The 16,883-nt window shown below is 35.2% G+C and overlaps 1 protein-coding gene across 3 annotated transcripts in view; it reads left to right on the top strand.

The window, feature by feature from the left end:
• The window catches only part of Dmd (dystrophin), a 1,637,847-nt gene that overhangs the window by 1,073,836 nt on the left and 547,128 nt on the right, over positions 1-16,883 (top strand). For all 3 annotated transcript variants that reach the window (XM_035449892.1, XM_035449894.1, XM_035449893.1), the window contains one exon: positions 442-653. In XM_035449892.1, the coding sequence (XP_035305783.1) occupies positions 442-653 (212 nt within the window). The remainder of the gene's footprint in view (positions 1-441; positions 654-16,883) is intronic.

The raw sequence follows: 16,883 nt of genomic DNA, 5'->3' as shown, positions 1-16,883 counted from the left end.
GCAAGTCTGATCATGCTAAAAAAAAAATCCTTCATGCTTTGTAGTATGTCAATGAGCTGTAGGAAATTGTTTGTCTGTTTCCCATCTTGACTGTCACTTCAGGACTTCCAAACTCAGATTCTTATACTCACAAGTCAAATGCACAAGTAATAGAATCAAGCCCTATAGTACCTTTCTAAGAGATAATTCTCTTTTGATATTAGAGAGTAAGAATAAAATATTTCTACCCATAGCACTAATGTTCTAGTTTATTTCATGATGATAATTTAATAGAAACTCTAATTTTCCATCTGAGCATAGAAATCATTTATTAATTATCACACACATAGCACATTAAATACTATAATGGATAATAAAAATATGAAAAGTAGTTTTATGATAAATTTCGCCTGCTTTCTCTAGAGTAATATTTCCTGCTATTTGTTTTTCCTTTGTTGCCAGTTGAAAGAATTCAGAATCAGTGGGATGAGGTACAGGAACATCTTCACAACCGGAGACAGCAGTTGAATGAAATGCTAAAGGATTCAACACAGTGGCTAGAAGCAAAGGAAAAGGCTGAACAGTTCATAGGACAGGCCAAAGCCAGGCTTGACTCATGGAAAGAGGGTCCTCACATGATGGATGAAATCCAAAAGAAGATCTCAGAAACCAAGGTTAGTGTCAAACATCATTTTAAAAACAAATACTTGTTATAGCAAATAAAGTCATGCCATAGATAGAAACTTAATGGTCTTAATGAAAAATTACGTTTATACAAAAATGAATAATGATTAATGGAATTTTTTATTTCATTGTTTGCTTTTGAGACAAAGTCTCAAAATTCTCCTTCAAGATGGAATTATGGGTGAGTGTCACCACACCTAGATGCTCAAAATTGTTGAGACTTAATACACAGTAAAGGAAAACTGATAGGCTGGTACAACTTCAAAGTTAATTTTTATCTTTTAGTATGCACATGGTTTGTTTGGGTTTGGTTTGTTGAAGCAGGCTTTTAAGGAGCCTATTCTTGACTTCCTTCCTGATCCTCCTGCCTACACCTCCTGAGTGTTGAAATCACATGCATGTGCCATGCAACCCTGCTAACTTTCTCCTGGGGATTCATCTAAAGACTTCCCTGAATGCTAGGCAAACACTCTATTAAGTGAGCTATTTTCCCACCCATGAGCTGGGTTTTACAATGCACCATTGTTTTAAGAGCACTTCAAAGATGGTATGCATGCCACACTTCTGATGTAGCATGAAATTAAATTAACATGTCCCATCAATTTTTTCCTAGAAAAAGTAACAGATCTAAACCTCCAAGCCCTTACCTTACCAAGAGCTCTGACTGGAGAAGGAAATGAGTGAATATCAGAGAAGGTATAAGGGGAATGTGTATTCTCATGTCCTTCTCCCATTCTCTGACGTTAGCAGAGCATTTTCTATTCCTCCTAGTCTTCCTTCTCTTTTTCCTCTTCTTTCTCTTAAATATTCGAAATGTCTTTCAACTTGATAGTTCAGTACTTTCTGCTAAAAAGGCAAATAAATAGTGTATTAATTTTATCAAGTACCATGCATGATGTTTTTGTTGCTTTCAAATGTTGAAAGTACATACATTTGATGCTTTCAAATGCTGCATTTATAGGGCATCTGAGACATTAAATGCTAAAAAGTAGATACTGGTAAGAGATTTTAAACCAGTGAAATAATGTGGTTGGAAGGTGATGTGATTGAGGACTTAACCCCAAACTCTCTAATTGTTTTTAATGTAGTAGAAAAGGCTTTCCTGTAAGCAAAGATATGAATCTCACATGAGCTTTATATTATAAGAAGAAAAACAATATAATTTTCTTAGATTCTTTTTATCTCTAAAATATCTCATTCTTAAAGCAGTCTGTTTATATTATGTTAAGTTGCATTAAGAAATAAACCCTAAAATATCAACAGCATAATAGACTAAAGATTAATAAAAATTGATTTGTTGGTTATGGTCTATCAGAATCTGATAAATCCTATTTACAAACTCTGTCCAAATGGTTATTTAGGGATAAGCATTTACAGTTTTTTATACTATCATGTTACACTTATGATTACCCCAATGCCATTGAGAATATGTTTGTTCAATCTATAGAATTTTATAGCCAAGCCTAGGAATTCTACCATGTCTCATTGACCAGAACTTTCTCCCAGTTAATTTCAGGGAGACTAAGTGGGATTAATAAACTTTTAGCCAGTCTTCATCATAGCCACTTTGTTAAAGGATCTAAACTGCATATACCAAGAATTACAAAGGGCCATATAGATTTTAAGACTAATCATTACCTCTGTTATTAGTAATTTCCTGGCACAGCAGCATAAGTAATTTGTAATAATTATTTTCTTAATTCCTGCCCTGACTATTTGAAATGCAATCCACATGGTTAATCTTGAATGATCTGTTCTCTTTTTATTATTCCTTCATATATTACATTCTGACTGCAGTTTCCCCTCCCTCATCTCTTCCTAGTCCCCCCTCTCTACCCCAGATCTACTCCTCCATTTCCCTTCAGAAAAATGGTCCATCATTTCACTTCAGAAAAGAGCAGGCCTACCAGAGAAATCAACCAAACATGGCATATCATTTTGCAATAAGACTAGGCGCCTCCCCTCGTATTAACACTGAATGAAGCAACCCAGTAGGAAGAAAAGGGACTCAAGTATAGGCAAAAGTATTAGAAACATACTCAAACTCCCACTCTAAGCTGTCCCACAAGAACATCAAGCTACATGAACATATACAGAGGAACTAGGACAGATACACAATAAGGGTCCCTGATTCAGTTCAGTCTCGGTGAGCCCTCATAACCCCTGGTTAGTTGGTACTGTGGACCATACTCTTGTGGTGTCCTTGCCCCCATGGTTTCTACAGTCCTTCCTCTTCATTCCCTCATGACTTCTTCAAGTTCTGCCTAATATTTGGCTGTGGATCTCTGAATCTATTTCCATCAGTTGATGGATGAAGCCTCTCTAATGACAATTAAGCTAGGCTCTGCTATAGTCTCCTTGAAGGTTGTATACTATGAAATTTACAGATCATCAACAAAAAGTGTTAATGGATACAAAATTTTCAAAAGGTGGATTTAGATAGATGTAAAAAAAAGGAAAACAAAAGGTAATGCTATATTTGAATAAATGTTACCCTGAGAGAACAATAAGGGGTGTCAAGAATTATTAGGGTACAATAAGTAGCTGTTAGAAGAGTACATGGCTTCATATAAGAGAATAAAATAAAAAAGAAATATGGAAGAAGAAAGCAAAACAGTTTAATTATCTAAACAGCTGTGTTCAAACATCTGAAACAACAAGGATTTTATAATAAGTACTATCTTTGTCAATGTCTTTTAAAATGTCTTTGAATAGTCTTGAGTATTTCATAAAAAATGACTTGACCATTATCTATATAGAAACCATGGGTATTTTTATCTATGTTTATAAACTTAATGATATGCATGGCTGTTACAATGCATGTTAAGATCATACGGCATATGAGAGAAATAGGAAAACTTTAAGGTTCCCGCCCACATCGTCTCCTGGATAGTATGCATGAATACTAAAACATTCTTATTGTTGATACCAAAGTTGAATATTTGTTGCATGCTAAAGTCAGTGCTAGTCATTTTACAAGCATTATTTTATTTGGTTCTCTCAGCCATTATTCATAAAAAGTGTTCTCTTTAAATTGTATAAAGAAACTTTGTTTGATAGGAATAGGGATACAGGAAGGAAATTTATAGCAATTACTCTCATAGATAACTTCACAGATTTTCTCTTCTACCTACTATCTGTGAGGATTAAATAAATTGATAAAACATCATGAGGCTATGTAAGAGACAAGACCAATTACCAATTGACAAATAAATAAGATTATATCATAAATCAGCCAATTGACTGAAAAGTAATTAAAGAGTGTAATATGGGTACCTTTTTACAGTATTTTCTTCTTTGAAAAACTGAACATAATTACAAATCATATTCCATTTTTATGAAACTAGTATTTTTAATTCTTTGCAAAGTTGGCAAGCAAAGAATAGAGATATCTGCTTTTCATGGCTAAATGTCTTCTCTCTAAGTGAGTAATGTTGATAGGTTTATCACTTACAATTTTCTCTTAGGAAAAAATGTTTGGAAACAGATATTAGAAGATACTGGATAATCTGACCTGCATCTCCCTCCTCATAAATTATTGCTATGTTTGTGTGTGTATGATTGCCAAGAGAACCTCCTAACCTTGCAAGGCCCTCATCAGAGTTAGAGAGCTGTGGTTACAGCACTCAGCCTCCCTTGCTCCCCCATACCTGATGATAACCCAATCTACTCTTAGTAAATAACAGAGAATGATTTCAAATGCTAACACAACTCTGTGATCTTTTTAACACTTTAAGTAAATCACCATACTTGAATTCTACTGATCTGGATCCTAAGCAATCTGTATATATTAATGATTTTTAATCTTTAATCCTCATCTCGAATCTATTCTAGCTATTATCTACACCTTTTTTAAATTTTTCTAATAATGCCTTTTATAAATTCTGAATTTTCACTTTAATGTAATTGCATGATTTTCATCATTTTATAATTTTTAGAAATCACCATTTTTAATTCTTCATAGCATCCCACTAAGTTAACTCTTTCTGGTTTGATATTTTGAAACTCTCTACCTCTTGCTTAGAAAAACAAATGGGAAGTAATTGTAGAAATATTATCACATTCACATGATAGAAACCACTTATGAGATCGCATCTAGGAAATCCCATGTTAAAAATGTGGTCAGAGACTATGATGTTCCCCTGTGGAGGGCCTCCCTATCCCTTTGAAGGAAGTTGAGGAGGTGAGGGGTTTGGGGAGGAACATGGGAGGATGGGAAGGCAAGGGGATGGGGGATGGATATGTAAGTATGATGCCTCTAAAATTAAAAAAAATAAAGAAAAAAAATTTTCAGGGTAGAAAGAGACAGCAGTATGAGAACACTGGTTGGGCAGAAAAACAAACTAAAACTATCTATTCTAATTAGCAGATCATGAAAAACTATACATAATCTATTTGTACATTCTATCTTTGCTGTAAAAACAAAGATGTGCTTTGGAATGGAGATCATTTTATTAACCATATCTCTTCATTTGATCCTTTTGAAGTTGGTTAAAATTGCTCTTTTTAAGAGACACAGATATCATAGGAAAAAAACATACAAGATTCCACACTAATCAAAATCTGTGACAATAAGCCATGACAGAATCCTATGAGTGTTGATGCCATTTAGAAATTACAAAATAAGGAAAAGAAGTATGTTTTTGGCATCTGAAACTGCCAGCACTGATCATCCTAGGATTTATATCACTTGGTAGCATCTTGACTAAGTTCACAGCCTGTTCACCAGGCTAAGATTGGTCCAAACTTGGCAAGAAGTTCTTTGGAAAAAAATTATTTCTGGATCTTGAACTTTTTTTCCAGTGCAAGAGAGATATGGCCAAGCTCATAGTTTTCATTTATTTTTCTCCTTTCAGCCTTTGAAAGAGAAATTCTTTTTTGTCTGCTCTGTGATTGCTTTTGTGTCAAATTCAGCATAAAAGCTTTTCAAACATGACGGCATTAGCTGTTTTGTGCTTGGCTGAGCTAGGAGTACATGAATTCAATAGAGAAGTGAAATCTTGTTTGAGCCTAGCTGATTTGGCTATTTAATACTTGAAACTATTTCAAGTGAGGAATCTAATAATTTTAGAATTATTAAATAAACATTGCCAAGATTGGAAAAAAGAAACTATGTTTTAAATATATCATTTACTAGACCACATATAAATATAATTTTAATTAATTTTCAAATTTAACCCCCTTCTCTAAAGTAGTTATACTGGCTACTTGAGGATCACAAATTATTTTAGTAGGAAAAAAGAAATCAAGAATCTTCCTGGATAATCATGAAAGGAACAATTTTATTATATGTGAAGGAGGTAAAACTTACATACCAGACAGTATCCTGTCTGCATTACAGATATGTGTAATGTTACAAGGGGAATTATTTTATGTATGTTAAGCATACACATTTTGATAAGTATATATATTATATATATATTATATATATATATATATATTAGAGTTATACAAAGTTATTTCTGCAAATTGACTGAAACTAGTAGCTTGAAGATTTAGTTTCTAATCTAATAATGAAAAACCTTGTCTGAAATCTTGTTTTCAGAACCTAACATTTGGTCATAGATTTTTAAAACACACCTTTCTTCTCCCACTAAAGCTACCACAAGAGTAAGAAGAATCAATATACTAATAGTACTTTTCTTCTTACAGCACTGGGAAGCTACTGAACTTCAAACATATGGACTATACCTTATCTCAAAGATACAACATATATAGTGAAAGGATACTTCCCCTGATAATATATATATATATATATATATATATATATATATATATATGATATCATGTCTTACATTCCTTTATACCCTGACCACATGATTATTTCACCTAAGTTTCTGTTCATAGCTTAGTTTCTTCAGTATTTGAAAATATGTAGTGATGACTCTAGAAATCCACTCCTCCACAAAAACAAATTCTGGCTAAAAGTTTTAAAATTCTCTTTACTGAAACCAGGAAATTAATCAAACATTATAATCTCTGAAGTGTTATACTTCCACAAGAGCAGCAAGATTTGAGGCTTTTTATATTTCCTGTCATTTTCTTTCAGTAGTCTTGAAGATCAGTGGCTTTGGAGCCACTGGTAGCTATGAAAACTAGCAGTCTCCTAGCCACCAAGATTGGCAGGATTAGTATTCCTCAGAAAGCCACATTTTATTCCAAGAGTCTTGGCACTATTTGAGCTGTCTTACAGCTCCCTGGGAAAAATAAATTGAAAACAAGCCTATGTACAGAATCTAGTCTTTATTTGACCTGACTTATTGCTAAGTCCCCAAGAAAAGGTGTACATTACTGTTCATTGTACATATCATTACTCAGCAATTATTTAGCAAGGCGTCTTACCTTGGCAGTGATACTCACTGGGAAGGTTTTGAGAAAAACTTTAAATGAGCATCTTGGGATTGAGTTGCTCTGACATATTTGTGGAGAAGATAGATATACAAAATAAATATAAAATTATAAGCAAGAACCAAATGAAAATGCTGGCTTTGCAGTCAGAACAGATAAGTAAAAAAAACAGCCATGATGAATGATCAATAGATATAATTCAGCCTGAGAAAAATTAAAATAATCCGAAAATACATAAAGCAAAAACTGACAAAAATGAAGTAATAGTTCAACAAAATATAGCTGGCTCTTTCTCATTTTTAACAACAAATTGAATATCTGGAAAGACAGTTGAAAACCGCTAAAATTTTACTGTAGTAGCCATCTCTACAATGTTCTACACAATAAAAGCAGAATATACATTCTCATTTGGCAATAAATCCTCTCCAAGATAGTCCACATTAAACAGCTTAAAATTCTATAATGTAAATTTTCTGGAGACAATGTAATAGAATTAAAGTTAAATATCTAGAATACATTGAGAGCCTTATAAGTATAAAAGTTATATAGTACATGCTAATTTAACAACTGGAGCAGAGAATAAATCGAGTTAAAATTAAAACTACCTTGAGAAAAATTAAAATAAAAACACGAAATACTTGGGCTTCTAAAGATACTGCACAATATTATATGTTGTTTTGAAAAAAAAAGAAGAAAAAACCTCCATCCAATAGCCAAGGTTCCTATCATTGGAAACTACTCAAAGAAGAAAATACTAATATTACCAGAAATGATAGATGCTATAGTGAAAATAATGAAATGAAGAAACTAAATTCAGTAAGAAAGATTTAGAACTGTGTTTATGTGTAACAGACAGAACTCTTTTTGCTAAAAATAATTTTTAAACAGAGAAGGAAGGCTTAAATGACTAATCTTATGGATTAAAGGGAATATTGCTATGAATTTTAGATAAATAAAATTGAATATAGAGAATTATTATGAACAACTGAAGAAATAACACAATTAACCTGTAATAAGAAAAGGGAATGATAGGGTTTTCTTTCTTTTATTCTTCTCTCATACATTACATCCTGACTGCAGTTCCCACTCTATTCACTCTTCCCAGTCACCCCCTCTCCTCCCTCTCCCCCATATCCACTGGTCCTCCATTTCCCTTCAGAAAACATCAGGCAGGCCTTCCACAGACATTAACTAAACACCAATACAAAATTACAATAAAACTAGGCACAAAAACCTCATATCAAGACTGCATGGGGCACCCCAGTAGGAGGAAAAGGGTCCCAAGAACAGAATAAGAGAGTCAGAGATATGCCTACCCCTGCTGTTACTCCCACAAGAACACCAAGCTACACAACCATAACATACATTCAGAGGACCTAGCTCAGACCTATGCAGGCTCTGTGACCTTTGTGTCAGTCTCTGTGAGACCCTATGATACCTACTTAGTTGATTCTGTGGGCCACTTTCTTGTGGTATCCTTGACCCCTTCCTCCTCCTCTGCTTGGATCTTTGAGCTCCACCTAATTTTGGGGTATGGGTCTCTGTATCTGCTGCCATCAGTTTTAAGTCTCCCCACAATGAAACATGCAGGTCCAAGGGGCTTTACAAGTGAATTCTACCAAGCTTTTAAAGAATAATTAATCTCCATCTTTTACAATTTTTTCCAAAAGTAGAATAATATTCCCCAAGTGGAGATGAGAATGGTGATTACAAGAAGCTTGTATTATGGTGGAGATCATGTCTCAAGTTTTCAGTAAGAATGAATAAATCCTCAAACTTTATTACACAATGTGCTGATGTAGTTATTAATAAATTATTGTATGCTTCTGAATTTTTTAAAACCACATTGCAAATTCTCAGAAGACAAAAAATGAACATTATATGAGATGGAAGATTAAGTTATTTACTATAAAGTATTAACAATACACATATATACACATATCACATTATATCCTATAAACATGTATAATTTTCATTTGTTAACTAAAAGTAAACATTTAAATTGAAAATATTTTAAGGTTAATGACTTGAAAAAATAACCTATTCCAGGAGGAAATGTAACATTAAATACAAGAACTAAAACATTAAGGGCAGGAGAGTTGGCTCAGGACTTATAATAACTTAATGTGAAATGATGAGTACAAGAGTTTGGATCCCAGCATCTATGTAACAAGCTGGGTGTCCAATAGTTGCCTATCAACCTAGTTTATAGCAATCCAGGATAGGATCACTGAGGCTGACTTCCAGAATACTCAAGAAAATCAGGCCAGATTCTGGGCGATACCCTATTTCAAATGCATACATACATAATGTTAAATTAGGGAACGGATCACCACCTTCTGGCCTGTATATGCATGTTCAAAATTGCATACCCATCTGCATACACACACACGCACACACCACACACCACACACACACACACACACACACACACACACACACATGCACACACACATGCACAAACACAAAAACATAAAACTTTAACATATTTCAAGAAATTATATGCGTACAAATTATTATTAGACAATATCTTCTTAGATGCAGCACCAAAAAAGAGTAATAAAAGAAAAGACACAAATTATGCTTGATCAAAACTAAAACTTTTACACTTCAAACAATACCAATAACTTAAAAGACAATCCACAGGAAAGAAGAAATTATTTTAAATGGTATCTGTGATTAAGAATTTGTGCAAGAACATATATGGACTCTAATATCTCAGTAACAAAAATACAAATGATCCATTTACAGAAATTATTCTTACAGAAAAATTCTCCAAATATACATACGTAAACAAATAATAATATGGTTATCTCTATAGATGAGAAAATACAAATGAAAAACAATGAAATGGCACTTCATCTCATTCGAATAGCTAAAACAAAAAGACAGACTATGACAAGCAATAGCAAGGATGTACAATAATTGGGACCATTACATATTTAATGAGGATTTCAGATCATAAATATGTTGTGATGTGGTAATGTGCAACTAAAATCTCAGTAGTTACAACAAAGAGGCAGAAGGATCTGCAAGTTCAAGGCCAGCCTGGTCTACATAAAAAGTTTCATGACAGCCAGAGGTATATAATGAGACTCTATCTCCAGAAAACCAAGAAGTGAATGAACAAATAGGTGAAGTAAACTGTGAAAATGATGGAAAAATATTCTGCAGTTTACAACTATATAAATATTAGCATTCTATTGCTAAATATGTACTCAAAATGAATAAAAACAGACACAAAAATTTTGTTCAGTCCATGTTAATAGTCCATGTTAGTAGTATCCATCATACCAGAAAGCACAAGCAACCCATCTGTCCATCAGCAAATGAATATATAAACAAAATGTGGATCATCTAAAAATGAAATTCTACTAAATGATAAAAGTTTATCATGATGCTAATACTATAGCATAAATAAACATCAAAGCCATTATGCTACTTGATATAACCCAGTCAAAAATAACATTTTCTCTGTCTGTTCATATGTAATAAAAATAATAACTGGGGATAAATGAAATAGATAGTGGAAAGTTGCTATTACCAGTATGAGATTTTATTTTGTATTTTTGGTTATGAGCCTAACCTTTAACAGCTGAGCCATCTCTCCCAACGAAAGATTTTATTTTGTAAAGAAGACACTGTTCCAAAATTACATTGTAGGAATGGTTATACATCGATGTTACTCAAGGATAAACACTAAAGTATACAGTTTCAATATGTCTGTTTAACAGTTGGATAATGCAATGGTAGATTTGATTTGAAAATTATATCAGCACATCATGAAGACTACAGATATTTGTTTTCTAGATTTGTAAAGTGCAGGTATATAATCTCATGGCAAGAGAGACTTGTGAATGTACTCTCCCATAGCAGACTCATGGGATTTGAAAAGTTACCTAGAAATCCAGTTATGGTGGTACAAAAAAAATGCTACTTTCTGGGGATTTCTGACATTCTTTTTGGGGTAGATTATACTGGACCACTTCTACACCTTCTCAAACAGACTTCTCTTAGAAGCCTGGGGTATCTGGATGATTTGTTAATTACAACACTGCTTAAGCCTTTTAATAAAGTCAGCAAATTAAAGCGAGAGCTCAAATAAAGAGAATGCCTTCCAAAATGTCATAATGAAATTAAGGTAATGAAGCACTTGGAGGACTCTCCTCCCTTCTTTTTGTATAAAACTTATTCCAAAGAAGCTGCAAGAGAAATGGGGCCTGAAAGTAAGGAGGGGAAAAATAAATTGTGTGCCATTAGTTTAATTATAAAAATTCATTACATGAAGCCATGTAAGACAGAAAATAATGGAACTCTAATGGGTTGGCCGATAACACATTTACTAGCCTGCTCTCAGCTTGTAGTCATTGTTGAAAGGACAAAAAAGTAGCAGTGCTGGGATGTAGCCCTCAAAGCTGTTGAAAAGATGAATCATTTCCAGTAAGCTGGAAAATGAGGGCCATTTTCTTAAATAGTATGCTGTATGGAATTTTACCTTGTGAAACAGAATTGTTTGGTAATGTCAAAGGTTTAATAGATGAGTCTTAGAGTTAATGGTGAGAGGCTTTACATTCGAAATAGCTTCCTTGCACCTATTTTAACATTTCTATTATAAATCCATAAAGGATTTTATAGGTCATTTTAATTCACACAGAAAAGAGAGGAATTAAATTTACTTTCCCAATAAAGATTTATAGAACATCAATTCATATTTTTAGCCAAGTTGTTTAATTTTTAAAGAACCAAAACAAATAAATTTTTTCTGCTTTTTATGAAAATCTTACTGTAGTTTCCACAATAATATTCCAATAATGCTGTAACCATTGAGAAAGCTGTTTTAGGTTCTTCAATGTTCAATTACAACAGATACAACTACTTTCCTTAATTTTATTCATATGCAAACATATGTCATTCATCGGATTGAATTCTTAGTGTCCTGATACCTGGACTTGTGTGAGGTATTTCACTGACTTTACCATCTTGAAAAAGTGTCTTAACTTTAACAACCTTTGTATCATAGAGTGAACAATTGAAAATTTGCAATAGGAAAGAAAAATTAACTAAAGCTAAAAGTAGATACATAGGTGTCCTCCTTCTGTTTGTGGTCTGTCTTAGCAGAGGAAAGGTTTGGATTTTACTCTTTCTGTAAAGTTAAGCATTTTACACAGAGGAGCATCAAAGCTACCATTTATCTTACAATAAAGATTAACTCAGGCAGTTATATGTATATTGGAAGGCCAGTTTGAATGTAGAAAGTGTGAGTCAAGTGTTATTGCAAAATGTGAGCAAAAAATAATGAGAAAAAATTAAGTAGAAATTTCAGGTATAAGGGAACTTCATGCTGTATCTACTTTGGAGGTAGTTGTAGCCCCTTTCTCCTTCTCTGCTTGGGAATCCATTTAAAATCAGAAGTAATAGACAATTGAATCAAACACAACCTTTATAAATAATATTTAACAACAGGTCAAAACCACCTTATATTCTATAAGAGAATAGAGAGAGCCAAGAAAAGAAGAAAACTTCCAAGGAAGTAAGAGTAGTCCATAGTACCTTCTACTGCAAATCAATTAAAAAACAGCTTCTGACTTGCCAGAAGTACAGACCATTGGTAACAAAACCAGTTAACTACTTCCCACCAAAGTTTCAGTAACAAACAACCTTGAAATGCAAATATCCTACAAATGTTGGTATGCATTGCCTGTTCATGAGGTTACAACTTGAGAAGGGCGTCAGATTATTGGGATAGCCCTGCTCCACATGTCATTTGAATATATCATCAATCAGATAAGTAAAATGGCTGGGAAAGCAAATCAGTCTTACGGTGACGGGAAAGTATGTGCATTGAAAACACACTCTAAGCCTCTGGTCCTTCTATTATTTTCTCATTAGAATTGGATAGAGCAAGTTACATGGTCAAGACAGTTGTTGAGGCAAGGAGCTAAATTCAGCATTCTGTAGTAGAAAAATCAGAGTTAGATAGGAGAGGATAAGGTTGCAGGCAGAGATAAATAAATTAGGACAGGGCCAGTAAGATGGCTCAGCAGACAAAAGTACTTATTACCAAGCATGATAAAATAATTCAATCCACAGGACCTGCCAAGGTGGAAAGCAACCTCTGACCTCAGCATGCATACCACAGTGCGCTGTATGAACACAGCACAGAGACAGAAAGGCAGGCAGGCAGGCAGGCAGGCAGGCAGACAGGCAGACAGGCAGACAGGCAGGCAGGCAGACAGGCAGACAGGCAGACAGACAGACAGGCATACAGACAGGACCTGCCAAGGTAGAAAGCAACCTCTGACTTCAGCATGCATACCACAGTGCTCTGTATGTACACAGCACACTGACAGACAGGCAGGCAGGCAAGCAGGCAGGCAGGCAGGCAGGCAGGCAGGCAGGCAGACAGACAGACAGACAGATAGACAGACAGATAGATGCAACTTTAAAAGATGAATTTAGGACAATAATCAATTTTGTTGAAGTGATGTCTTTCAGAAGAGTTTTGTTAGAATGTTGAAGGCAGCATGGTTATGAATTGTAAGACTGAAGTGAAGCCAATGAATAATTTCTGAAGAGTATAACTGCAAAAAAAGACAATAATCTACATCAGAATATTCTGTTAAAAATGAGATAGTCACTATTACTTAAAGGCTGCAGAGAAGAGTCCTGTGGAGCAGGAAGAAGGTGAAACACAAAGGGAAAGGGAGTGCATGGAGGAAGAGCCCAGAATAAATGAACCCAGATGCTGAAATTAACTTCCAGGAGCAAAAAGATTGTCTTCCTCTGAGAGTGACCAGATGGAAAGCTTTATATTTTGTGGAACTGATGGTTGGTGTATTACGTCACCTCTGTGGAACTATAGGTATGGTCATTTGCTGTAAGATCCTTTTCTGTTGATATTGTCAGGATTGAGTCTGGAAACCACAGTAGATATTTCAAATGGAGAAAGTGTAATTCTGAGGACTGGGTCTATAGCTAGTAAAGACGTTGAAAAATACAGCAAAAGATAGGTAACTCCAGTTTTAGCAAATTCAGGAAGATGATATCACTTTAATACCTGAAGACAAATGCCCAGGACCCAGACAAATGCCATGTGATACTAACTCCAGCAATGGTATGGCTACACAGCACATACCAGAAATTCTTAGGCTGGAGCAACCCACCATTCTGCTATTCTCTTACATGCCAGTGTTTCCCATTTGCATGAGCCAGCAAGACACCAGATCACAGGAGATACTGGTCAAAGCAGACTCCTTACCAGGGTTACTCCATCTAACTTACTGTGGATAGAAAGCACAGAGAATAGATCTAAGAGATAATGGGCTCTTGATTGTTAACTCGGAGAAACAAAGTTTTCCATGAATCCCTTGGCTCAAGACACACACACACACACACACACACACACACACACACACACACACACACACACAACAGAGAAGAGAGAGAGAGAGAGAGAGAGAGAGAGAGAGAGAGAGAGAGAGTATCCAGGCAGAATTCCCATGCAAAACATGCAAAAATGTTTTGTATTTTTTATTTATACAACAATTTTAAATTTAAATAAATTTTGATCATATTTTTCCTCTCTCTCAAGTCCTTCCAAGTCATTTCCCATTCCCTAACTAACTTTAAGTTCTTTCTCAAAAATCAATAGTGTTACTATATAGAGACAATAAATGGACTGAGTGAGAAATCAGAGACGCATCACCCTGTACAATAATCACAAACAATATAAAATATCTTGGGGTAACTCCAACCAAACAGGAGAAAGACCTGTATGACAAGAACTTCGAGTCATTAAAGAAAGAAATTAAAGAAGATAACAGAAAATGGAAGGATCTCCCATGCTCTTGGATAGGTAGGGTCAACATAGTAAAAATGGCAATCATACCCAAATCAATACAGATTCATTGCAATCCCTGTCAAAATCCCAGCACGATTCTTCACAGACCTTGAAAGGACAATAGTTAACTTTATATGTGAAAACAAAAGACCCAGGATAGCAAAAACAACCCTGCACAATAAAGGAACTTCAGGATACATCACCCTCCCTGACTTCAAGGTCTACTCTAGAGGTATATTAATGAAAACAGCTTGGTATTGGCACAAAAATAGACAGGTAGATCAATGGAATTGAGTTGAAGACCCTGATATTAACCCACACACCTATGAACACCTGATTTTTGACAAAGAAGCTAAAGTTATACAATAAAATAAAGAAAGCATCTTGAACAAATGGTGTTAACATAACTGAATGCAGACATATAGACGATTGCAGATAGATCCATATCTACCACCATGCACAAAACTTAAGTTCAAATGGATCAAAGACCTCAACATATATCCAGCCACACTGAACTTCCTAGAAGAGAAGATAGGTGGTACTCTCGAACAAATTGGTACAGGAGACTGCTTCCTGAACATAACACCAGTAGCAGAGACATTGAGATCAACAATTGATAAATGGGACCTCCTGAAACTGAAAAGCTTCTGTAAGGCAAAACACAGTCAACAAAACAAAATGGCAGACACAGATTGAGAACAGATCTTCACCAACCCCACATCTGACAGAGGGCTGATCTCCAAAATATACAAAGAACTCAAGAATCCAGTCACCAAAACACCAAATAATTCAATTAAAATTGGGGTATAAAACTAAATAGAGAATTCTCAATAGAGGAGTCTAAAATGGCTGATAGACACTTGATGCTCAACATCCTTAGCCATCAGGAAAATGCAACTCAAAACAACTTTGAGATACCATCTTACTCCTGTCTAACATCAAAATGTCTAACATCAAAAACACCAATGACAGTTCATGCTGGAAAGGATGTGGAGAAAGGGGAACACTCCTCCATTGCTGGTGGGAGTGCAAACTTGTGCAGCCACTTTGGAAATCAATATGGCAGTTTCTCTGGAAAATGCGAAGCAGTATACCTCAAGGTCCAGCAATTCCACTCTTAGGCACATACCCAAAAGATGCATATTCATACCACAAGGACATCTGTTCAACAATGTTCATAGCAGCATTATTTTTAATATTCAGAACCTGGGATCAACCTAGATGCCCCTCAACTGAAGAATGGATAAAGAAAATGTAGTATGTTTACACAATGGAGTACTACTCAGCAGAAAAAACTAACAATGAAATCTTGAAACTGTCAGGCAAATGGATGGAACTAGAAGAAACAACCCTAAGTGAGGAAACCAGTTACAGAGAGACAAATATAGTATGTACGGACACACATATAGATATTAGACATAGAGAAAAGTATTTCCAGCCTACAATCTACACTGCCAGAGAAGCTAGGAAACAAGGAGGAACCTAAGAGAGACATATGTAGTCCCCCAGGGAAGTGGAAAGGAACAAGAGCCCCTGAACAAATTGGGAGCATAGGGGGTAGAGAGAAGTAGGAGAAAGAGGAAGGGAGAAGAGGAGGGGGTAGGGGAATATGAGGGATCAGGAAGACTGAGTGGGGAGAGTAATAGAGGAGAACAAGAAAAGAGACACATCAACAGAGGGAGCCACTATAGGTTTAAATAAAAATCTGGAACTAGGGAATTGTACAAAGATCCACAAGGATGAGCCCAAATACCTATCTAAGCAATAGTGGAGAGGCTATTCAACGCCAGTCCCCTATAATGAGAATGATGACTACATTAAATACCATCCTAGAACCTTCATCTAATAGCTGATGGAAGCAGAAGCAGAGATTCACAACTAAGCACTGAGCCAAACTCCTGGAATCCAGTTTCAGAGAGGGAGGTGTGACAAACAAAGGGGTCAAGACCACGCTGGGAAAACCCCCAGAAACAGCTGACCTGAGAAAGTGGGAACTCATAGACCCCAGTCTGACAGCTGGGGAAACAACATA

This window comes from Cricetulus griseus, chromosome X, assembly GCF_003668045.3.
Source record: "Cricetulus griseus strain 17A/GY chromosome X, alternate assembly CriGri-PICRH-1.0, whole genome shotgun sequence".
Lineage (NCBI taxonomy): Eukaryota > Metazoa > Chordata > Mammalia > Rodentia > Cricetidae > Cricetulus > Cricetulus griseus.
Note: the sequence above shows the minus strand (reverse complement) of the source record. Positions and strands in the feature narration are given on the sequence as shown.